This window comes from Cloeon dipterum, chromosome X, assembly GCF_949628265.1.
Source record: "Cloeon dipterum chromosome X, ieCloDipt1.1, whole genome shotgun sequence".
Taxonomy (NCBI): Eukaryota; Metazoa; Arthropoda; class Insecta; order Ephemeroptera; family Baetidae; genus Cloeon; species Cloeon dipterum.
Window position 1 is genome coordinate 9,388,187 of NC_088790.1, and position 24,251 is coordinate 9,412,437.

General features: G+C 39.0%; 1 protein-coding gene across 4 annotated transcripts in view; it reads left to right on the plus strand.

Moving 5' to 3' along the window:
- Nucleotides 1–13,938: 13,938 nt before the first annotated feature.
- Gfrl (Glial cell line-derived neurotrophic family receptor-like) overlaps nt 13,939–24,251 on the plus strand; it is a 91,738-nt gene continuing 81,425 nt past the window's right edge. For 3 of the 4 annotated variants that reach the window (XM_065493334.1, XM_065493335.1, XM_065493336.1), the window contains exon 1: nt 13,939–14,281. In XM_065493334.1, the coding sequence (XP_065349406.1) occupies nt 14,095–14,281 (187 nt within the window). In that variant the 5' untranslated portion in view covers nt 13,939–14,094. The remainder of the gene's footprint in view (nt 14,282–24,251) is intronic. The other variant, XM_065493337.1, reaches the window with a different exon arrangement.

Consider the following 24,251-nt stretch of genomic DNA (forward strand, 5'->3'; position numbering starts at 1 on the left):
CTGTTTCTATTACATCTTATTTTTTACTGCTCGTTTTTTCACCGATGACTTTCAAACAGACAGTTAAGAATAGCGAGAGATGTATATTAGGCAAGTAGAGAAATTCCATTTTTCTAAACTTTTACATCATCCTCCTAAACAAATCAAGACAATTTAAGAACCGACGATTGTTAAAAAATTCCAATTTCACTAAATCTTTAATGTGAAAAAATTTTGAAATTAATGTTTGCAATTTTGAAAATCTTCTTTGAGCATCATCCTGATTTTTAGTATGTTGTTGAGGTGGTATATTAGTGTCGAAATAACCAATTAGGTTGGAAAATATTAATGCTCCTTTTCTGGAACATGGGGGTGAAGTCGGGAGAAACGGGCCTCTCGGTGTTCACAAAAATGTGTTCTGATTATGTTAGAACATTTAACTTTGTGCCAAATGATGACCATTTAGACAGCCTACTCAGAAAAATAATATATTACTCTTTGGAATTTTAAAAAAATCCCAAACTAATAAATATGAATTTAATTTAAAAGCTGTAGGCCGTCTAAATAGGCATTTTTTGGCACTAATTTTAATATTCTAGCATAAATTAGACCATCATTTTTGTGAACACCAAGAGGCCCGTTTCTCCAGACTTCACCCCTATTTTCCGGGAAAGTGGCTTACATTTTTTCCCGCAAACTCGGTTGTTTAGACTCTTCTTCAGCACTTAAAAAACATTCAAAAAATCAGGATTGTGCTCAAACAAAAATGTATAATTGCAGAGACCATATCAAATCTCTCGTATAGAAACATTCAAAATTTCTTTTACCATATATGATGCATTTAAAAAATGACGGATTGTGCAACGCTCATTATGCGACAAAAATATCCATTCGAATGCCTCGTCTTAATAATGTATTTTTACAAAATGAAGAATAGCTGTTCTTTTTACTTCGGTGACTAGAGTAAAAAAGCTTAAAACTGTTTAACTTATGACGGTAACTACCGTGCAAGTTTACACAGTATATACAGAAAGATAAATGCCCTTCATTCAATGTTGCTGTATTGCCGTTGAAGAAAAAGGATAAATAATTGTGCCCGCGCTATATGAAGGAAAAAATTGAAACTAATGGTTCGTCTTGCTTCAGACAATAAATCGTCGAGTGCAATTATTTACGTGGAAATAAGGCCGAACTTTTTGCCCGGTGGCAAGGAAAGGAGCGATCTTTCACCAAGCATGCCACCTTTTGGCCTTTGCAGCGCGCTGATTAAGCGATTTTTATTCTCCATTTAAATGCCACCGACGAGGAAACGCAATAAAGGCGCCTTGTTATCAGCACAAATTCGGCTACAAACTGTTGTGGCGCCATAAACTTGAGTGTGTGTATGTGCACAGTTGTAAAATCGCAGCTACGCTGTATGTTTGTGATACCGACATTAATTTTCCACTTTGCAAGAAGCGAAAACTACTTTTGCGTGTGGCTTGCGCTTGACCTAAAATTACAAAATCCTCCCCTGCGTTTACCATTGTTCGTATAATGACTGCAGCTCAGAATGGAAACGGTGCTTATAACAGTTGTGCGGGGAATGTGATCAACCGTCGTGGCGTGGAGAAAGGAAAAAATTGTTGGAAAAGAAATCGACAACCTGTCTAGAAAATGAGCAGATTTTGTTTTGAGTACATTGCATTCAAGAAGGGATTGTACATTCCTCTTCTCCGCGTCTCCCATTTCCCCCTTTTCTCATTGTTTTTCAAAATACAACAACTGCTCCGTTTAAATGTTCTGCCCTACATTCATTTTTCACCCCTTATCTCTTTTTTCTAAATAAAAATTCGAGTAGAACTTAATAAAGAAATTTTTGGAAGCGCCCTCTGCTCTACAAAACGGCACAGACCAATACTTTTGATGGGTCTGACCGACAAATAAAATTAAAAATATCTTTTCCATGTTAAAATCGTGTTTTGATTTTTAATTGAACCAATTTTGGCTCATTGTCAGTGCGGCGTGATTTTATATAATGTATCTGATCGTTTTTGCAGTATTCTGCTAGCATTGTATGCCATTTCTTGCTGTAATTTTTGTATTTTGTGTGTTATGACTTTGGCAAGAACAAACAATAATAATAATAATTGAACAAAGAATCATTGAGTTATTTTTATGAAAGGACTTGGTAGGAATATGTCGGAGTTTGAATAAAGGTTTGCTGGCTATTCGGCATATCGATCATTTTTCGAGACGAGAAGAGTTTAAATCAAGTTAAATAATACATTCAGATTTCTCACTATGTTATCATTTTTATTTTAGTTAAAAATGAAAAACATGGCAAGAACCTCTTTTAATATACATACTTAACCAGCCTGTTGGCGGCTCGCATTGTTAAGGCACTAGTCTCAGGAGTTTCAAAGCAATGGGAGGTATTTGAGTAGTTCGGAGATCTAATACTGGGTGCCCAATGTCAGAGATGGCAAAAAGGGGTTAGTTTAGTGACTCGAAATGCTCAAATTGCTCAACGGGCTGGGAGGCGCACCGGCGCCGACTCGCTACTTGCTGGTTTGCACCTTTCCAGCATGCGGGATTTGGCTTCACGGGACGAATGTCTAGCGTTTCAATGTAGTCCTCAGTGCGGAGGCAAGTGGCCCTTGAGTGGGCTGGGTCCCTGTGCGGCCTGGTGCGCCCATGTTATCCGTTCGCGGTGTTATTGGGACCCGGGATTCAGCATCCGTGCTAGTGCAGTGCGCGCCCTTCCCGGTCCTCGGACAGGGATAAAAAGAGCAAAAAAAATGATTAAATTTATGTGTTGACCCATTTCAAAGAGTAAATAAATATTATACGTGTGGATTTGGAATATTTAAAATAAAAACTTTTTTTAATTTTTGCTATTCAGTAATGTAACGGATTTAGAGTAAAAGCAGATTATGTTTTCATGCCTGATGGAGTTTTATCCTTTTTAAGGTGCAAAAGCAAGCAAAATGCTTTTAACTGAATTAGAAAACACGGCATTTATTTGATGTTGTAATTTTGAAAACTATGACATCCGCTGCCGCACTTCTCTTCTGTTTTTAACTTCAAAGCAGAACACAATTCGCCCGTCAGCAATGTTGTTAAACGCAGCCAAGCAGCTCCGTCATTTTGTGGTGTTTGGCTGAATTTGCACTAATTGGAGTGGCCAAAAGCTTGCAGGTTTCCCTTTTTGGCAAAACGCAGGATTTTACGGGTGGCTGCTCGCAGAGCGGGCCAAACAAACAAACAAGCGAATAAATATGAAATGTGCGCTTGCGGCCCGAGTGTTTCGGGCCAGATTGCGCCCGGCGCCGATCCGATGGATTTTTCGAAATCCCGCCTTCAAGCCGAGAGAGTCATTTAAAATTGCAGGTTTTATTCGCGCGAAATTGCCGCTCGGGTAGAATTATCGTCGGCGTATATATAAAATGTAGCGATTCGCTTTCGCGACCAGGTGATAATAAAAACCTGCTGGCTGTGCCTAGCAAATTGAAAAGCACGGGAGCGAGAGAAATCAAGCGGGCGTGTGTTTGGAGGGGTGCTGTGTTTATTTTCGCCCGCCAGCTGGCTCTCCGCAAAATAATACTCCGTGGCAAATTGCTGCGCGATTTATGCTGCGACCCAATAAAAAGGGTTCATTACACGTTGACAGACAAATTTAGCCTGTCCAAGTGATGTAGGTTGAAAAATCCGTTGAGAATTGAAAGGAAATCGTTGACTCTTTTCTAACTAGCTTTTGCCTGTCTGAAAAACAATAAAATTGTTTGGTTTTCTGTACCATATTTTATGGCAGAAAGGATTGGAAATATTGCAGATATTAATAGATATTTGGAACTTCAGTTCGAAAAATGGATAGCCTTCATGTGCCTGTTTAATGGACAGAAATTGGGTCCATTTGATTTGAATGAATATATTATTAAACACGAGAGTGTGAAATAGACATATATTAAAGAATAATACAAGCAGACGTTCACAATTTGATTTTGGCGCCTTCGCATAAAGTTACATTATTTTTATCAGAGTTATAAAATGGTAAAATGCAATATAGGAATATCCCAGTTGATACAAATATATCAGTTCGTCACAGTTGTGTGATACTGTTTGTTTTTACAAATTAAACAGTGGAAGCCATGACAGGCGTGTCGTGTGAACACATGTCTGTTTGTGAAAAAGGCTGACTTCCAGTTCTGGACATACATTTGATTTTCAACCAAAATTTACTTAAGTCATCGAAATAAATACGGGGGAATGTTAGTCATAAAAGAAAATTGTGATTTTATTTTGCGGTGCTATATATTTTGAAAATCTAAAAAAAAAAAATTTCGCAATGAAATAGATATCCAGCCTAAGGTCATTAATTCATGCTCTCAGAGTGGGTTCCAAACAAGCTTAATATTCAAAGGTCAATCTAGTACAGACACACAAAATGTTAACTAAAGTGGTGTAAAAATATCATCAAAACTGCTTCAATGCTGTATGAATGAGATCGTTTTAATTGAAAATCCTGACTGATTAAATGACTCATCTAGTAAATCAAGTAATGTAGATGTACTTTCGAGCGCAGAAATAAAAAATATGTTTTAAGTATTAAAATAGCCTTTTAGCTTTTTGATTGATATTGAGTTTGAGTTGGATTACTTGGGCGTTTGAACGAAATATTTTCATTCCCTTGGGAAGTATGCACCATATATTTGAGGCCCGTATTTTTAGACTCTCAGGCGAGATGCTCACTCTCGTTAAAAACTTCACTTTCATTTCAGAATTTTCAAAGCGAAAACTGATAATATATTTAATGCTTGATCAATCTGCATAGCAAAATCGGGAAGCGAACAGCGCCGCAGATCGAGGTCGAAAAATTGGTCGGCTAAACGCCAGCAGCCCGAAGCATCAATTTGGCAAAAAGCCTTTCCCGCTGCCGAACACGGCGAGTGTCAGAGACAATTTTTTTCCTCAGCAAGTAGATTGCGCGCAACGAAAAGCACCATACAAATTTGTTCGAGAGGCAAGATGAAGTTTGAAGCTTGCTGGCTGCATTCAAAGCCGCTGGACCTGACGGGCAAAAGCAAGAAGTGCATTATTCAAGCGTCGGTGAATGCATACTGCCAGCAGGCTGCGCCGCCGCCGCACGCTGACAACCGCTTTGACAGTCAGATGTGATCAATCTTGCTGGATTAGCTGAGGTGCCGACCACATTCGAGCCTGATTCGTTTCCACGCCTGCTTTAGCACCAATTCCTCCTGCATAATTGACTTCGATTGATTTTGGTATCCTACTGAGAAGCGAATTTATTTTTTGTTTTGGTTTGCCGTGTCTCTAAACTGATTTTGAATTCAGTCAGCTTTTGTAGAACGACTGTCAGTTCTACTCCTCTTGTTTCATTCATGACGGCATCACAACACAATCTGCCACATGTTACGTTAGTATAATCTCTCCATCGTCTTGTTTGAAATATTTGTGCCTCTTCAAGTCCTGAACGATATTACATATTACTAGTAGAGGTTAGAAAAATATTCCTCATACGTGAAAACGTCTTCCAATTCGGACTAAAAAGATGATAGAATTTTACATATCAATTTAGATATTTTGGCCTTATATATTGCTAAAGTGATTTCGACGAGGAAAAACGTTGATATTTGATATTTATTGTCTCATTTTGGGAATATTTTTGCATGAAATTAATTTTGACCTAGTTTTAATTAGGGAATTAACTGTCAAAATTGAAAATGATAACAAATTGTAAAAGCTGAAGCTTCTCACTGGGAATTGAAATAATTTCGTAATTTTAAGCTATGTATAAAATTTCCAAGAAACAAAATTTTAAACTAAAATTGGTCAACAAAAGATTTCTTCAAACTACTTTTAGACGGTTTTGGTTCAAACGGCTAACAAATTGTGTTAATTTGATATTCCCTTGAAAATAGGAGCTGAGAAAAATCTTTGGCCGTCTAAATTTGACAGTCCAAAACATAAGAAGGTTTATCGTTTGAGCTAGAGAAATTTTCTAAATTAAATCCTCCATCAGGATAAGATTGCTGATTCGACCAAATAAAAAGCCAGATTTAAGGAGCTTCTATTCTGTCGAACAAAAGAAGAAAAATTTGATACTTTTTGACGTCTACGCCATTTCGTAAAAAGGAACGATGCCCTCAGCATTTCTGGAGCCGAACAAGCCATTGTCCCTAGCTCTCCTTGCCCAATCCTCTTTGCCGACATCAGAAGCTGACGTCCAGCCAGTGAATCGGGTCCGCAAGGCGAATTGGAAGCTGCGGCTGGCGTTCCAATTCTGCTTTAATCTCATTACAGAATCCTTTTTCAGGGAGCATCCAGCTCATCTCCTTCCTGCGGTCGATCGCGGCCAGTCTGCACTTTCGCTGAGCGCTTCCGCTGAACGGGGCAGGATGCAAAATGGAAATTAATAGTATCGTCTGTAAAGTAATCTTTTCCGCACGGCTTAACCGACAAAAACGTTCTCCTCCTCTTTTATTGTCAGTTGTTTTTGCAGCTCGAGAGTCGATTTATACAGGCTGGAAGTCAACTTTGCCTCGTCTGTCAAACGTGGTGATCGGAGACCATCGACCCCATGCAATTAAGCTTGCATTAATTAAAAGTGATAGAGTCATCAAAAGTCAAAGTGGCATCAATTTACGATTGCACAACTCATTTTCATGTAGGGAAACCTAGTTTCAATCGGCGCGAGTTTTGCGTGGTGTGTGCGCTATATGAGTGAGGCAATTAAAGCGAGCTGTTTGCTCTCGTCACTTTTGACTCGGCTGATCGCGCTTCTCTGATTTTCTAAATTATTCCGGTGGAAGGGAAAACAAAAGCCATGCGAGGAAGGGCGAAAGAATGGCATCAGCAGTGCGAAGCACTTTTCACGCCTGCATTCCGATACCATCAGTCATTGCGTTCGCACTCTCTCCCTCGCAAACAGGGGCAGTGAGCGAACTAGACGAACTAAAATCGATGTTCTCGCGCTCAAATATTTATTGTTTAGTCGCGTTGTTAATAAAGCGAGCGAAATTACGAGCCCTGCGGGTGGTTTAATTCTCAGTTAGCAGTGGTCTCAATTCAGCTTTTATTTGCTCCGGTTCGGTGTAACTTTACAGGGAAGATTAGCCGATTTTATTTATTATCGTTTCGTTGAAATTTACCAAATACGGCCTTGAAAATACTCCTACTATTATGCCGAAATCCGGGTTTTCTTATCGAACAGATCGGAACAATTGAGCCCTGCGGAACAAAAGCATTCGGGTGGCGTGAGAAATATAAGCAACGGGGGCGCAGCAGCAATTAAGGCTTGTATTGCTGTTTTTGGCTCACTCCCCCCGAGTTTATAAAGAGGCTCTCGCCGGCAGCAAAAGTGGGTAATCCGCTTAGCAGGTGCCTCCAATTAAGTCTCGGAATAATAATCATAATAACGCTCGGCTGGCAAGCGGCCGGATGAGCCGACAAAATACTAACGCATACATGTCGGCAGAATAAGGAACCGATTTATCGGATGCAAGCCTAGGAAATGAATTTCACATCATTTTTGCCAGCTTAAAATATTCACGAGGGTTAAGTCCGTGCGATGGAATACAAAATCAACTTTATATTTTTCAATGTGAAAGCAGCTCATCAAATGTACAAATTTAAATTTTCCTAGCATTTTTTTTAATTTAAATATAAAAAATAGGCTAGATTTTATGCTTAAAGTTTTCAAAACTGTATGTATTTTCAGTTTAAGGGGAAATATAGTGAACTAAGCTGTAAATAAGATTGGACGTAAAAGACGAAAACTTAAAAGAATGATATGTTTTCTTCCCTTCAAGTACGCTTCTTTTTACCAAATTTATATTCCAGGCATTTGTTGTAGGATCCACGACCAAGAGGCTGGATTTAAAGGGTGAGAGCGTTTGTGTGAGAGTACCATAAAATGATGCGGCACGTCTCGTGGGAGAAGCGAATTTTCTGCGCTGCCAAATCGCTGCCGAATTTACGCGTTCACCCTTCACTTGCGCAATTAATGCCGACTGCCGGGCGCTTTATTTTCTGTTCCTCCGAGCGGATCGACCTTCCCCGACGCAAAATCCAGCTGGATTTGGCGCGAAACCGACGTTTCGGTTTGCTGCGTTCCGTAAAACTGCAATTCCACCTCTCGTTTATTTAGACGCGTGTTTTTTTCGTTCAAAGAAGCCTCTTAAGTTGCAATCGAGGTCAAGCCATGATCTATTCTTTGAGCAGATTAAGGAGAAAAATCTCTGAGAGGGGCCGGCTGGCGTTGTTTCCCAGCGGCATTCCTTTAAACTCGCGGCACTGCATTCGATTCAGCGCGGTGTTAATATTTCAGCAGGGTTGATATTGCTTTCCACTTTTCGTTGACGAGACTCGCAGCTGTGCCAATAGGATGCCATCTACTTTCGCAGAAATTTTCAAATCAAGTATGTCTTCAACTTCAACAGCAATATCTGTGCATTCCTTTGATTTCTTGCATAGTCATCAGCTCAAAATATAAAATTCAAGCTAAAATAAATTAATAAATAAATTATCATACCGTATTCTCATGATGCTTTAAATCCCGAGTAGAGTGCAATAATTTTAATTCCATCAAAACGCTTTTCTATGAACGAAAAAGATTTTATTACATGTTATTTGGATAGTAGCCTTCGTTGAATTACCCAGAGGCACTAGGGCGCTAAAATTTATATAAATCCCAAAAAAAATTAATGAGATTGAATTCAATATTTAGGATATTTATAGCAAATTAGACATGCTTATTCGTTCACATTTAAAACACCCTGTAATTAAGGCTTGATTTTAAAATTTGTGGCATTAAAATATAAATAAATAAATTTCAAGAAGTGAACATAAAGCATTGCTCGAGAGAAAGTAGCAATTTGTATGTAAAAAATAGTGCTCTTAATAAATCTTGAATTTACATTTGATATCCACGCATAAAGTTGTTACATCATTATGAGGTTTTAGTATAATTTAAGAAGCTCTCTCAACATGAACTTCTGTTGTTTAATTTAAAAGTTTACTAACGTGAGAATAAACAACCACTGCTATTTAAGTTATGTAAAGTTAGAATGGAGAGAGTGTTTCATGTTGATCTTTATTTTTTTCCCCTCAAGAACAGGCATCTCTGTGCAAACACGTCTTAGAAAGCATTTACCGTTTGTCTAATGCTCAGAGCACACATTTCAATCAAGAGAGACGAGAAAGGAAAGGTTTGAAGCAAAAAGGAAACAGTACAAAGGTACGCACGAAATGTTTTTTTTTTCGCCAAGCATTCCCCGGAGCCGAGTTTGTTTCGTTCTCGTCGGCAATTTGCGAATCGCCGCTGGCGGCACGTGGAATCCGCAGCGATTGTTTTATTTTGCCTGCGAAATTGAATTTTATTTTCGCCCGACGCTTGTTTGCAAATTGCCGGATTTAGCGAACACACACGTAAGTGGGGAAAATGGCTTTTGTGCCGCTCTCTGTAATTGTCTGTTGCTCGTCGGCTGGCGTTGATAAGTGGCTTCCGTTTTTGCTTCAAATCAGCCAGCTATACCGCACCTCGCGCAATAATGATCTGAAATAGGGCAAGTGGGAAGTGTGCTCCACCCATTCACATCGTTTACAGTCTAATACGTTCGATTTAATTTTGAAATTTTGCTCATTAGATTCTTTTTACTTAAGAAATTGTTTGAGACTGTGCGACAAAATTAAAATTTCCTAAAAGTTTTTCCAATTTAATTTTATTTGTTAAAGATTTTAAACAAAAATCTAAATTTTAGGAAAGCAACAAAATATATTTGCAAAAAGATATTTTTATTGTTAAATCTGGCTCCACTTAACTAGCGGCACGATGGAATGCGGAAACAGTTTTCACCGGGAGATGATTTGGCTAGTTTTCGGGGCGCTTTCGCTTAATTTGCGTGTCTCTCGTCGAAATAATCGGCTCAGCATGCAAATTGGACTGCGCGCACGTGAGCAGTCTTGAATTTGCGCCCGGTGTAGCGGCGTCTGCAGCGTCGAAACTCCCAGCGGACGCAGCGTCTCGAGTTGCGCATCGTGCGGTGCGGCTCGGAAATGGGCCGCCTCTCTCACAATTTGAAATTCAGATTAAATTTTACGATGCACTTTGAGCGAAACGCTAACTCGTCGCCGAAATGTCCGCGTCTTTCTTGGGTATGCAACGTGCTCATCACTTGAGACATTCCGGTTGCATAAATTCATTATTCAGTGTGAATTTTCGGTTTCAATCAATGGCATGGGGCACAAAAGTAAAAACAAAACTCGGGATGATTCCTTGAATTCCCGGAACCAACAGGGTTTTTTGTTTCTTCACATTTCGTTGTTATGATCAGACCTAAATGATAAAGATTATTTTCAGATTGTTAAAGCTATTTTATTTGCCATCAAAAACAGTTTTTTTTTACCTGAGCATTAAGTTTATTTTTTATTATGAAATTAACATTATCTTTTACTTTTTTAGTTTGCCTGAATTTGAGTTTGAAAGCTTGGAAAAATAAAAGTGCAAAAATACATCACAATTTGAGGGAAATTTAAAAAATAACGAACAATTGTGATTTGTTGCCTTGTAAACACTGTTTCTATATGATTATTTAAGCCAGTTTACAAATCTAGCAATATTATACACAAATTAAAATAAATAATTTTGAATGCAATGTCAATGTTACGGCTATCAGTGTCACGAAGCATTTAATATTTGATTTATTAAAAGTATGTTATGTTATATACTTTACAAAATTAAAGATTAACTCGGACGGTCGATTAGAATAATTTCGATTTTCTACTGTTTGTTGATGAATTTTTAATTACTAAATTCGCGAAAAATATTTAGTAAAATAGTAAAAGTGTGTGTTCGGGAGACTTTTAAGGGCAATTGTCAATTTTACCGACTTTATTTCTCCATCCTGAATTTTACATATGTTGTTAGGGGTGTTTCATAGTGTGTAACCTGAAATTTTGAGCAAAAAATTCGGGGGCTTTTTTGGGAAATCACGATTTTCGAAAACGGAAAATTTCAGATAGTAAATCCGAAATATCAAGGTATCTTCGGTCCAGATTGGAATTTCGATGTGGTTTTTTCACCTCCACACGTAACTTTTTCAGTAGAACAAATTTGCCATTGGTCAAAAATTTGTAGGTCAAAGGTCAAGGTCACAAATTCGCGTGCAAAATGTTCAATTAAAAATATCGCAAAATACGCCCCCTCGGATTTTTTTCACGAAAACGTAAAAAATTTAGCCCTGAATGTGTAGAATCGAATGGTGAAGAGAAATCGATGGAGACTCTAACAGATCGCGAAATATTTTGAATTTAAGAATTCGTGTCGCGCGTCCGGCACGACGACAATAGACAATATCATCCGGCGATTTTACTTTCGTAATTTACTTCGGAATTTGATATGTAACCCACATGTTATGCATATGATTACCTAGAAAAATAAACGAGCTTTCCAGTGGTGTGCTTACATTTTGTTTTGGTTTCAAACTTCTCAAGAAATAGCGGCGCGCGAAAAGAAAATATAGATTTTTCAAATATTGACATTTTTACAAATCTCAAATCTCGGGTTCTAACCATCAGAATTGCAAAAACTAACCACCGTTGGACTCGTCTCGACCTTCCCTGACCAGCTGAAAGGTTTAGGGGTGTTTAACCTCCACCCCTAACCGTAAGATGCTACATTTTTTGTTTTTTTTCTTGGGGGTTGAAGTTCAGCAAAAGCCACAAAATTATATAAATGAATTCTTGATATTCTACTCTAGTTTTTTAAAATGAGTTTTACCATTTCTTGCGCAAGAATTAAAGATATAACGCTTATTTATTTGATTCAAGCACAAAGAAAATATATGCAATTTTTTAACGTTGATTGCAATTAAAATAGTTCAATAAGCTTCTTTGAAAATTAACATTTATAGCCCCCACAACAAAAATATACCCATTTTGCACCTTTTATTTTACTCGTTTAAGAGATAACTTGATTTAAATTGGGCGAGCAACGGTCTGCGCCGGCGACCAACCGATGGCTCATATTTTCGCCTGAAAGTGGGCAGAGTGCGGAGAAAGCAGGAGAGAAGAGCGTCTTTGCAGGCACTTGGGCAAAGCGTTTCGGTGTTTGCAGTCAAAACAGCCGTTTGTCAGTCTGTTTGCTCGCTAGTTTGGCGTGGCTGCGAGAAAGCAAGCGTGCGTGCTCTGCCAGAGTGGATGCGTCTGCCTCTCTTAAATAATAATCGCAATCACGCGTGTTTGCACTCGACGAGCACTTGTGCGGCTGGTTGCCTGCCTTGATACACACACACACACGCACCCTGCGGAAAGAGAAGACGTGACTGAGCCTTCCTTTTGCCTCACTGCTAAATTGCAATCCAACTACGCACTTAAAAATCCAGTGACTGGCTTGGGAATCCCGCAGCGGCGCCGCTTGATTTCCTCCTTTGAAACGCATTGTGTTCGAGTGTGGCGAGAGTAGAAGAGAGAAAATGCATTTCCATAGGCTTCTGAATAGAGAGAACTGAATGCACTCACTGCGACCTTGTGCATCGATAAAATATTCACGACTGCAGCTTTGCAGCTCTGTGCCCGTGGCAGAGATTTTTCCCCCAACTCTTTCTCGGCCAACGTGGATTTATTTTTCAACTGGCAGCTGTTGAAAAGGGCTTTAATCTGTGCCACCTTCCTTTCACGGTGCAAACGTACCCGGTCACATCAGTGTTCATATTTTCAATGGAACTGCAGCACGACACACAACTTTCCCGTGGCGTGCACTCGACAAGCCTCGGTGCTCGTCAAACTCAACGACGGCATTTGTGCGCAGTGAATCTCCAATCACAGGCATAACAATCAATTCAAAGGTCAGGCAGTTGTGACCGTGAGCCGGCGTAATTCCACCAGAGAATAAACGGGAATGCACGAGAGGTCAGGAATGCAAATCGCCCTCGTTCTCAAGAATGCAGCAGCGGCAATAAAGCAGAGACCAAACAAGAGAGCCGAGCCAACGAGAAGAGAGAGAGAGAGAGAACAGACGACGGGGGCGAAACGAGCGCTCGTTCGTTTGGTAGGTCTATTTGGGAAACGGGTAAGAGAGAGATAGAGCGAGTGCGCCGCGTTTTCCAAACACAAACAGTGGTGCGCAGCAGCAGCAGCAGCATAGCAGTGGCACGAGAACCGACGAGTGGTGGTGCCAAGGGTGCTCAATACATCGATGCCAATCGAATCTCCGCAAAGGCGAATATTGTTTCAAGAAGCGTTACGTAAAAATATTAAGACTGAAAATTAAGTGAAAAGTGTTTCTTGGCTTTACGTAAACTTTGAAACATCAAATGAGCTCGAAATATGCAACTTTAATTCCAAATTACAACTAAAAATGATTTTTAAAATTCCATATAGTAGGTTTTAAACTCCGTCTAAATTGGCAAAATGGACTTGTAAAATTTGCTCTGATTCACTATTGATAAGAAAGAGAGTACCGTTATTTTTTTCCCCGCATTATAATACTAAAAACTTGTTCTTGAAATAAAAACCTAAACAAATACCCCTTAAAATTTTTCTTCACTGACTCATTATGAGTCCATTGGCAGTACAAAAACCACTTCTCCATTTATTTTTTAGGTTTGTTCAAATAAAATAACTAATTTTTAGTTCATTTTCATCCCCCGGTGGTTCGGTTCATTGAGGAATTAAAATAGATTCAGAAGATGCAAAATTCAGGACTGGTGTCAGAAGCCAAAAAATCAAGATTAACTAAAAATATTTAAAAACGATTTTGGCAACGCTTCCCGCACTTTGGCAAGGTTTTTGTCAATAAGAAACTGTTGAAACGGTATGAATCGGAAACGAAATTCTAGACCCTACGCAAAATTGTCGAAGAAAGGGTGTTGCGAAACGCGGAGGCGGGGTATCGATGTCGATAGTTGTGGCGGGAGACCGCCCGCCTGCTACCCCGACCGACCGGCTGTGTGTTGCGTCGGGTGTGCGGCCCGCCAGTGAGTCGAACGGCGAGGGGTGAGTCAGAACAGTTCGCGCAGAGGCCGATTGCAAGAGAAGAGCCGCGCCGCAGTCGAGGCGATTCGGTCTCGCCACCCTCACCCACCATGCGTCAGCAGTGACCACCGATGCTGTCCGATGGGGCGTCCCAAGAGTCGGACAGCCTGGCGCCGCACGGTGCTGCCGTTGCTGTTGCTGCTCGTGCACGCCGCAGGGGGCAGCGAGTTCCCTGAGCGCGAGTGTTGTGACCCCGTGTACCCTCTGGCCGCGCCGCCCTCGTCAACCACCCCCTACCCCTCTGTGCCAACGGCCACCGGACGTGCTGGTGAGTGTGGACACTGCTTTGGGCTAAAATCGAGAGTGATTGAACAGCTCCTTGCATGTTGTTGTTTTACAGATATGACCATTCTCCTTTATTTAATGTTTACATTACTATTCAAAGGGTTTTTGCTCGACCTCCTGTATGAAATGTCAGACTAATTATTCGTCTGAAAACAACAATTTTCCACTTGGAGGGAATTTTTGATTGATGACTTCCCGCGCAGGTCGAATCTTGACCGTTCGGGCCTCTAACCGTTGACAAACCACCCGGCAGCATTTACAAATTGCACTCACTTGCGAAGTTTGTTTTGCGAAAGAAACTGGAGCGGAGCCCGCCTCGTGGAGATTGTCATCAAACTTTCTTTCGCCTTTCTTTCCTGCCCGAATGACTCGCAAACAGGCGAGAACAAACTTTATTTGCCGGGCTTTTGTGCAGCACGACGGAGGACGCTTAAATAGTCACGATTTTTGCTCTCGGGCAAAATTCGGCAGCGTGTGTGCGTGCGAAAATCGATCGGCGTGACAAGCGAGATAAAGAACATGATGAATATGGGCCACAAAAACATAATATTCGAGAACACACACCATTGTTTTTCATTTGCCACCGGCACTAATGACTTTTTAAACGCCACATGAATGAATTGCTGTGCTAGAAAGATGAAATCTTAAATTCAGATTCACTCTCTTTGCACAAAGGATAATATTTTGAATCATGGGTGGGTGTAAGTAATTTTATTTTAAATCTAAAGAAAGAATGTGTCGTTGGACAGACTGCACCAATAAAAAATAATTTATCTAGACGCCTTTTATTGTTCCTTATAACACTTATTACCAACAAAATCATTCTGTCCTATTTGCATTAATTTGGAAAACTATGTTTAGCAAGAGAACTTAGCGCAGGTTTGTTGAGTATAAAGAAATTTGAAAATAAATACATGCTTGAGGTATTTATTTCACTGAACTAAATTAAAATCAAACGTATAATTCATTAAATGAGTGAATATATCGTATACATCAAATCATACTTTGATAAATTATGGTTGGTGTTCCGCATCAATATTTTAATCACTGCGAAATAATTTCATGTTGATTTATGTATTTCAAAACAAATAAACATGGACAAGTTTATGAAAACATTAATTTTCAAAATTATTATTCCTCTAATTCATGATTATATTAAATAGCTGCATGACTACATATAAAACTATGTACAAATCCTAATTACGTAATGAGGTGATTGGTAATTTAGTGCAGCAGGAAATTTGGTGAATAGTTCAAGTGGTTTTTAAAGAACAGAGCTCTAGAAAACGCTAGAGTTTGTTGCGTAAGGAGGTAATGGAGCGCTTTTCAGCTCGGATTTGCATCGATATGTGCGAACACACTTATTTGCTAGCTCCTTTTGCACGGGCTGCAAACAATAAATGTCGTCGAGTAAGCACCGTCTGATCCAATTACCGCTGTTGCCACTTTTCCAGCAAAGACAATTTTCTGAAGCCCCGGTAGCAAGCCAGCCAACCAAGCGATTTTTTTCTGCTTTCACCCCGCTCACGCGTCGGCTGCTCAGGTGCGCCAAAAATTGTGTGCCCGAGTTGCGACTCGAGGGTCCTCCAACTTTTCGCGGCCGAAATGATCGGAAAAGTTTTGCATTTCCACGGACTAATCAACGGGGGAAACTTTCCCACTCACGAATCCCCACCTCGCTCGCCAAAGTGCAACTGGTCTCAAGCAGCACACCAACCCCGCCGACCAAACAAGATTTTGATAGCAAGTGTTTGGTCAGGAACACTTTAGACGTCAAAGTTCCAAGTGTTATTAAAAATTTCCATAGAAAAAGTTGGAATTTTCATCATTTTTTATTTGGATCTTCATAATTCATAATACAATTTTCAGGCTTCATTTTTTAGCGTTTTCCAAAAGTAAAAACAATTATATAGATTGTGCACTTTATTTCTTAATTCACAGGAAATCTTGAAACCTTTTAAAAAGTAAAGAATATCCTCTAATTATAAGGATGTCGTTATTTTTCATAGTTTAAAAGCAAAAATCAACGATAATCATATATCTCAATTTTTTTTAACTTTTCTCTAATCTAGTGATTACACAATTTAAGCAGTTGATTTTCTCTTCAAGTAGTTCATAGAACACCATTTATAACGTCCTTTGCCGTTTTAGTGCTTGGTAAAGGTTTACTGGCCAAAATTATTAAGTCACACGTCCTATTTTTTCTTGGCTGGATGGTACAAATTTGTTAATTATTTTGCTAATATTTTTCAGATAAATAGAGCTCAAAAAATTAATTATGATAAGCAACCTCAAACGACTGAAAGTACAAGCAGTCTAGGCATTGTCTGCTGTCGAGACTTGTGTCGCCGTAATTAATCACATGCTATAGCTACTTTTTATCCGCACCGAGCAAAATCAGATCACGTTGCCGCTGCGGCTGAGATTTGCATATAAATATATTGCACAATCGCTTGCTTTTGTCCTCGCCAGCGTCACCATAGCGTGCATATATACAGTAGCAGGATGAGTATAGTCGTCATGGAAATGCATTTTTATGGTTCTGACATTGGCACTGCTCGTTATGTTGATTGCAAATTGCAGCGGTTGTGCATTTTTGTCCGCGAGAAAGAGGCTGCCAGCGAGAAAAACAACTCATTTGATCCAATTTTTCTTCTGGCAAAAAATGGGAGAATTCTTGTTGGTCTCGAAAATGACTAGACAAGTTGTTTCATTTTAATCAGCAGGAGAAAAATTAACTGATTAAACATGGAAAGTTGTTAAAAAAGAGTTGGACAGGAAAAAGATAGCGGCTCGATTACTGATCATCACTATAACTCTAGAAAAATAATAATTAAACCACAAAGAATAATTTTTAAACTATGGTTGTAGCTTGTTTTGTTAATGCAAGAGCTTAGTGGAATTTCATTCGCTGTAGATTTATTTCCCCTCCAAGCGCACGATTAAACAGTTCAGCTTTTTGAATTATAATTATTTCACCCTATCCGTGTTCATTAAGTTGGGCCAAGAGAGTCGAGTTGAGCTTGATATGCGCCATGAAGGTTGAAAGAAAAGAACCCGTTCCGCGTGCTGCAGCAATTTTCGCCCAATTAAAGCAATTATCCGGCAGGACACATTCGTCGTCCAAGATTACTAAACGACCGTGAGTATGCACCCTTTCATTTTCCAAGTGGGTGGTGTTGGTGAGCCAATTACTGACTTGTCGCGGCGCATACCAAACAGTGGCAACTAACTTTTTCAATACTGCACGAACTGCCAGCGACGGCGCATATTTGCCAAAGTATGTATATAAGCTATAATATCAAAATAGAACGAACGAGTGCGCGAGCGTATCATTGAGCGCTGCAAAAGTTTCAGCTCTGAGAAATTCGCACATCTGCCGCTCGATCGGCCCCATAAAAATGCACACTCAGTTCGATTTTATCGCCAGAGAAGTGTACAAGAGAAGTATTGAAATAAATAAACGGGGTCACTAGCGAATCGGCCGCCACTGTATTTTCCACGGCAGCAAACGTAGAAGCTTTGTCCCACTCCTTTTTTGCCTTATTTAATCGGGGTTCTCGGAACAACGCGAGAAATTCTTCCTTCGAGAACATGGCTTTTGGCCAAAAGTCGAGAGCACACACACACACACACACATACACACACAATCGTCAAAGGAACAAGAAACTGACTCGACACTCTGGCGCGGGCAGAAAGTCGTGTTTTTGCTTCACACGTCGGACTGACCGTGAAAAGTGCTTGTGCTGGTATAATTCCGAGTTCTCCCAGAGTCGCCTTTATTTTTACTGGCACTACAAAGTAAATTTTATAATACAGACCAATTACAAAGTGGAAGTCTGGAAGTGAAAAATGAATCAATGTTCTATACAGTGAGAAAAATGCTCGTGTTTGGTGAAAATTTCTATCATAACAATGTTTTTTTTTTATAAACCAACATCATCAAAAATACGGAGGAGAATAAATTTATTATTTTCTTGAACAGCAGATTTATTTCGACGGTTTCTCATTCCCTAGCAGCAGATTCTACTTTCTCAACAATCTTTCTGATCTTTGCCAGAACTTTTGCCAGACAGACGAGTGGCGAGAATTCGAATGGAAATTATGCGCAATACTTTCAGCAAAACTACCATAAACAACACGCGCAGCCGGCCTAACTTTTCGTTATTGTTGTTGCATGCTGAAAGCCTCCTCTAGATTCTTCGCGGACTCGTCATTATATAATTATTAAAATTGATAAATCATATTTTAAAAGGTTGAAAGGTGAGAGCCTCGTCAACTTTTACCCTGCAATCACTCTATTCTTTGCAAGCTGGATATTGATAGCTCCAATGACGGGCCAGCACACTAATAAATCCCCCGTGATTGATGGGCCAGTACGCCGACAATGCATAGACACGTACCAGCTCAACATCTTGCACCATGGAGTAATAAAAATGTTTTTTCTTTTTATTTACAGTCAACAATCTTCTCTTCATTCTTTTATACGTTTAAAGCAAGCCAAATTGTAAATAAAATGCGCTCCGCTCGATAAAATTTAATGGCAAACGAGTAATTTGAAGTTAAATTAGTGAAAATAGAATGACCTCTTTCGCAATAACAACAACGTACGCGGCAGTGTGATTCTAATTTATTTCTGCTCACACAACACAACAAAAGCTGATTTGAATACCTACAGGCGGGTTTTCTCATCATTAGAAAAAACGTGCTGCGGAAAATAGGGCGCGTTCATATACATATCAATGATATCGACGTTTATTCACTCACGCGCGTCAGAGTAAAATGCACGCTCGCCTAATTCACGTATTGTGTGAGGCAGCGCGCGAGTGTGTCTAAAATAAGGCGGCAAAGGTAGAGTGGGATCGATTTTGCGGCTCTCTCGTGCCGCACGTCGCCGAATAAAGAAGCAAGCGGTAGGGTATGAGGGAGGGCATGCTCGCCGTTTTAACGACCCAGCCGGCGAAATGTCATTCAGCGTGAGAATCTCATTAAAATTGCACGACAATGCTGGCAAACAGGCCGAAACACACTCATTTGACGATGGAATTTTCGAGACCACGTGAATTAGTTATGAGTCAATGGTTTTAATCAGACTAGCTGCGTTCAAACTTTTCGTTCAGGATGCTTTCGCTTTGTGGCCGCATTGTGCCAACCGATTGATTTTATCAACGTTAGTGAGCAGGCTATGAAAAAGGAAACAGTAACTTTAAATGAAATGATATCGCGCGATGATTTTTGTATCAAAAAATACGAATAATTTACGACGATTTAAATTTAAAATTATTTTATTTGTTCCCAGCATAAAGTTTGAAGCCGACTTAAATAGTCAGTATGGGTTAACCCATTTTTCCAACAATTTTGAGAAAAGTAAAGACATTTTTGTGTGCTTTGCCTTCCATTGGTAACTACCAAAACGTTTTTATGTGTTTGGCTTGAAATAATAAATAAAAATTAATGATTAATTCCTTTAAAATATTCTACGTTAATTTATTTTAGGCTTAGGAATCTGAGTTCATTCACATTCTCCATGCTCTAAAAACCACTTTAAAATTTGCTGCAAAGCACAAAGGGTTTTCAAAATCTGCTTACACAAGAATAAAAAATACTATTTAATAGGTGTTATAAAAAAATCAAGTCGAACCTGATTTTTCTCCAATTTTTGAGAATTTGGAATTGGAGGCGGTTTACACTACAAAAACGTAAAATAAACTGTTTCTTGTTCTAGAATGTAGCAACTTTTAAATGTCTGTCGAAACTTCTGGTACTGAAATTTTTATAGAATAATAATTTATCCATTTCGTGCGGTTTTTAGGTGTTCAGAAAGCTGTACATGTGAATTAGACGGAAAGGGTTGATAAGATGTTTTTATGATATGGAGGGCAGTTCAAGTTTTAATTGCGCAATTTGTGCTTATTTGGTGCTTAAAAGTTAATCGAACGCATTGAAAAAAGTTAATCGTCCTAGATTCCTAACCCAGATAATTGTTTTTAAGTGAATTGCGTCTTGTTTTTCTTTTGAATGACATTCAGGCAGCATTGTGCGAAATTCATCGTTCATTGTTGGGGAAAAAACAAAAATCACACTTCTAAAATTTCAATTTTTTTTAAAAAAAATAACGAATTAACAAGGATTGTATGGAAGGAAAAAATAAATATGAAATAAAATAAATGTTGCTGTCAAAGCCTTGTGGAAGAAAAAGTCCCAGACAAAGTTCTAGTAGGTCACATCCAACTCAACTTGGTAATTCTTTTATTCAACTTAATTGTTAAGTTATATAAAAGAAGGGACCAGTGTGACAAATGCGTTGAATGCCAGTAGAGAAATAATGAGGCTCATGAATACTCAAGCGAAGTGACTTCTTGCAATTTCCATTAGACGCTCCAGGCGCATGTAGACTCTCAAATTGCCATGCACTCGCGAACACGCAATGCAAACACAGTGCTAAAATCAATTAGCCGCAATTGGGCTTAATTAAATTGCGGTTGGTGCAAAATCAATCAACTTCAAGGGCAATTGGCGCACTTTGCGACTCATTCTGACGCTGTTTGACCCTCGGATAGAGTGATTTTGTCCTGCACTGGAGATGGCACAGCTGAAACGCCGGTGACCAATCAATCATTTCTTACGGCAGATGCGTCACCTTTTGCCCTTCCAGAGTCTGCGTCTGGCCAAGGAAAATTAGATTCCTATTCAATTAGCATCCGTCTTATTTTCCCATAAACCAACTTCCAAAAAAATGAATCCTAGAAATTGTTCGTGATCCTTTGGTCGAGTTCACAATTTCGGGTTAAGATGGAAAAGGTGGCTTGCCTGCGTTGGGAAATAAAATGGGTCAGTGGTCAGTCGATAAAACTCGGCCTGCCAACGACAAAATCGCCTTTTGACTGGCCGCGTATGAAATAGTAATTTCTGTCTCGAGATAAGCATCTAGCAAGTCGCATGTCAGCCACGAGGAAAACTAATACATTGGGGCTATTCGTGGCACGGCAGTGTACCAATTTTTTTTTTAAAGAATTGTTCGACGTGTAGTTGAGCATAACAAACAAACAGCGCGTGTCTAAAATTTCAGGCTTCGGTGAAAAAATAATTCTTCAGCTCACTTTTTATCTCGGCTTCACATTTGCACCTAGGGAATCCGAGAAGAATTTACGAATAGCCCCTTCGTTCATGTCGATAATTTATGTATGCCAAGCTCAAAAGCCTCGTAGTCGTTTACTTTTTTCACGCGCGAACCACTCGATGGCTTGGCTCGCCGGAAATGTTGAAAAGTGCACGCGCATAGAGAAAATAAACAGACATTAAGCCGCACGCCATTACTTTGACAATAGACTTCCTGGAACCAGGTTGTCGCATTACTTAAAAGAACAGGGAAAGTCAAAGGAATTGCCGTGGTAATGACCAAACAACATTGAGAGCACAAAACGGTCAAAGTGGGCAACGAAAGTAAACAAATTAGTTCTTTTATTAGAAGTTTGTTTCGAAAAAAGTTGTTAATAACTAGTTTTGACTTATCACAGAACATTAAAAATTCTAAGAAAGCTATCTGGTTAAGTTCAGGCCTGATTTTGATGTTTGAAAATTAATTTTTACCAATTGCAATTAATTATTGTTAGAGGAAAAATCCCTCCATGCCGCTCTATTTTGATTCTGAGTTTTAATGGAAAAAATTGGAGGTAGTTTTTCAGTTTGATTTTTAATTTAATTTTGTTTAAACCACCTATGACTTTCTTTTCTGAGAATTGATTAAGAACAATATACAATTCCTTCAACAGCTTTCTCAAGGCAAGGATGATCTCTTTCAATTCAAAATATTCTACTATACTAATATTTTTATTCCATTAATACGACATATTTCTTGTCAAAGCAATTGTTTCTAAATTTAGTTATAAAAACAACATTCAATGAAAATCAACACACTTGAATCAAATTATATCAAAACTCTATTCATTAGATTATTCTTCAAGTTTTTGAAGGAAACCCCTTTTGCAAATGTAACAAATTCGTTTGAACTACTCAAGCTAGTAACTGATTCCATCCTACATTAAAAAAGCTTGAAAAGATCTTTGTCGTGTGTGTGGTGTGCTTGTGAAACGAGGTCAGCAGCACGCACTCAAGAACTGCAGGAGGCTTGCTGTTGAGTCCGTCGAGTGCTGCAACGCACTCCACAATATGACGTTAAAAAGAAGTTCTCGCGAGCACACTTGATTTGTAAACATGCGTTTTAATTGCAGTTCTGCCGGTGTTACAGCCTACGTGGGTGCGCATGGATGGAAATAGAAAACCAGTCGTGTTCCCTCACACACCTGCCTGTAGGCGAATAAAAATTATTTACGGCCGCGCGCCGCATTATTGAGTTATGCAAACACGTAAAAGTGTGTCTGAGCTGAATTCAACGAATCGTGCGAGAACGCCGATATCGGAAGGACGCGGGGGAACTACAACAACGGCTATTTAGGTGGCATTTAAGGCCTTTTCCTCATGTGACATTTTCAATGCTTACTGTGGGTCAGCTGAAAATGTCTTAAATTTTCTTTGGAAGTTAAAAATATAATGTGAACTTGATTTTTCTTTATTTTAGAAACCCACAGGATATCTTAATACTCTGACCAGCTCGATCAGTTAAATATTTGCAAAATTATGACTGGCACACTTTCCGCTATTTCATCAACACAAAATTTGATCGCAAAAATGGGAAGAAATACAGACGCAGAACACAAAGAAAATCTTTGTTATAATGAAAGCCATTCTAATCAACACAAATCATAAATATAAGTAAAATAAATTTACAGTTAGCCAAGCTCTGCGTGGAAATTAATTTAGAATGGATAGCAACAGTAAATTTTTGAGAGGAAAAAATTAAATAACAAAATTTCATTTCTAGCTATAACCATCCTTAATTAACTTCCGCGCAGATTTTAGCAAGTCGTTGATTTTTAATGTCATAGACCATAAATTACCTCTGTATATTTCTTTTTTTCTTATGTTAATTTATAAGATATTATTCGAATATTACTTAATTAAATATTAAATACATACCGACAAGAGTGGAAATGCATGAAAAGCATAAGAAAATATCATGAATTTTTTTTCTTGCAAAGAATTCCAACAACAGTTGAGATATCTTAAATTTGGCTCTTTTTCTATCTTCCTTACTTTTATAAAAGCTGTAAATGTCATAAAAAATTGAAGTAAATTTATAGGAATTAGTTGCTAGCTCTAATTTTCAATTAAATTCTTGTGCTTTATTTATATAATCTAAATTTTTCAAATGTTTCAACTAAAACTTAAAAAGTGGCAATTGCTTCAAGAAAACATTTAAATAATGTTTGTTGAAATGACTACCATGGTTCATGGTTGGTCAAACAGAATTTACTAACGTGAATCAAGCAAAACTAATTAGAATTATATTAAACAAATATTAGATTTGTATTATTTTTAGTAGAGGTATCAAACTAGAACTGCCCAAAAATCTACAAATAAACAGAGGTGCCTACAGCATTAAACAAAAAAATTGTCAGTAAAATGAGACCTCCAACACCAAAATTTAGATCATTTCCATTCTCAATTTCTCACTTTGCGACCGTTGCTGCTTTTTGCAAAGTTTCATTCTACCCAAACGAAAAAGTTCGCCAACCACAACAAGCATTTGCGCACGAATGCAAATTCAAGCTGGAAATTAGATTTCCATCAATTAGCCAATCAGCGGCGGAAGCAAATACGCAGCAGCGGCGAAACTCGGGGAAAACGGCGCCAATTAAGCGGTCGGATTTGAAATTCAAACGGCGCGGTGTTCCCTTCGCAGACGTGTCGTCCGCCTTTTTACTGCAACCGCCGCTTTCAGCAGTGGCGACGGCAACAACAACAACAAGATGATGATGATGTGCTCGCCCGCCTCCCAGACGTGCTGCTCGCAGCTAAACGGCCAGATATTTTGCGCCCGCTTTTTCCACCAG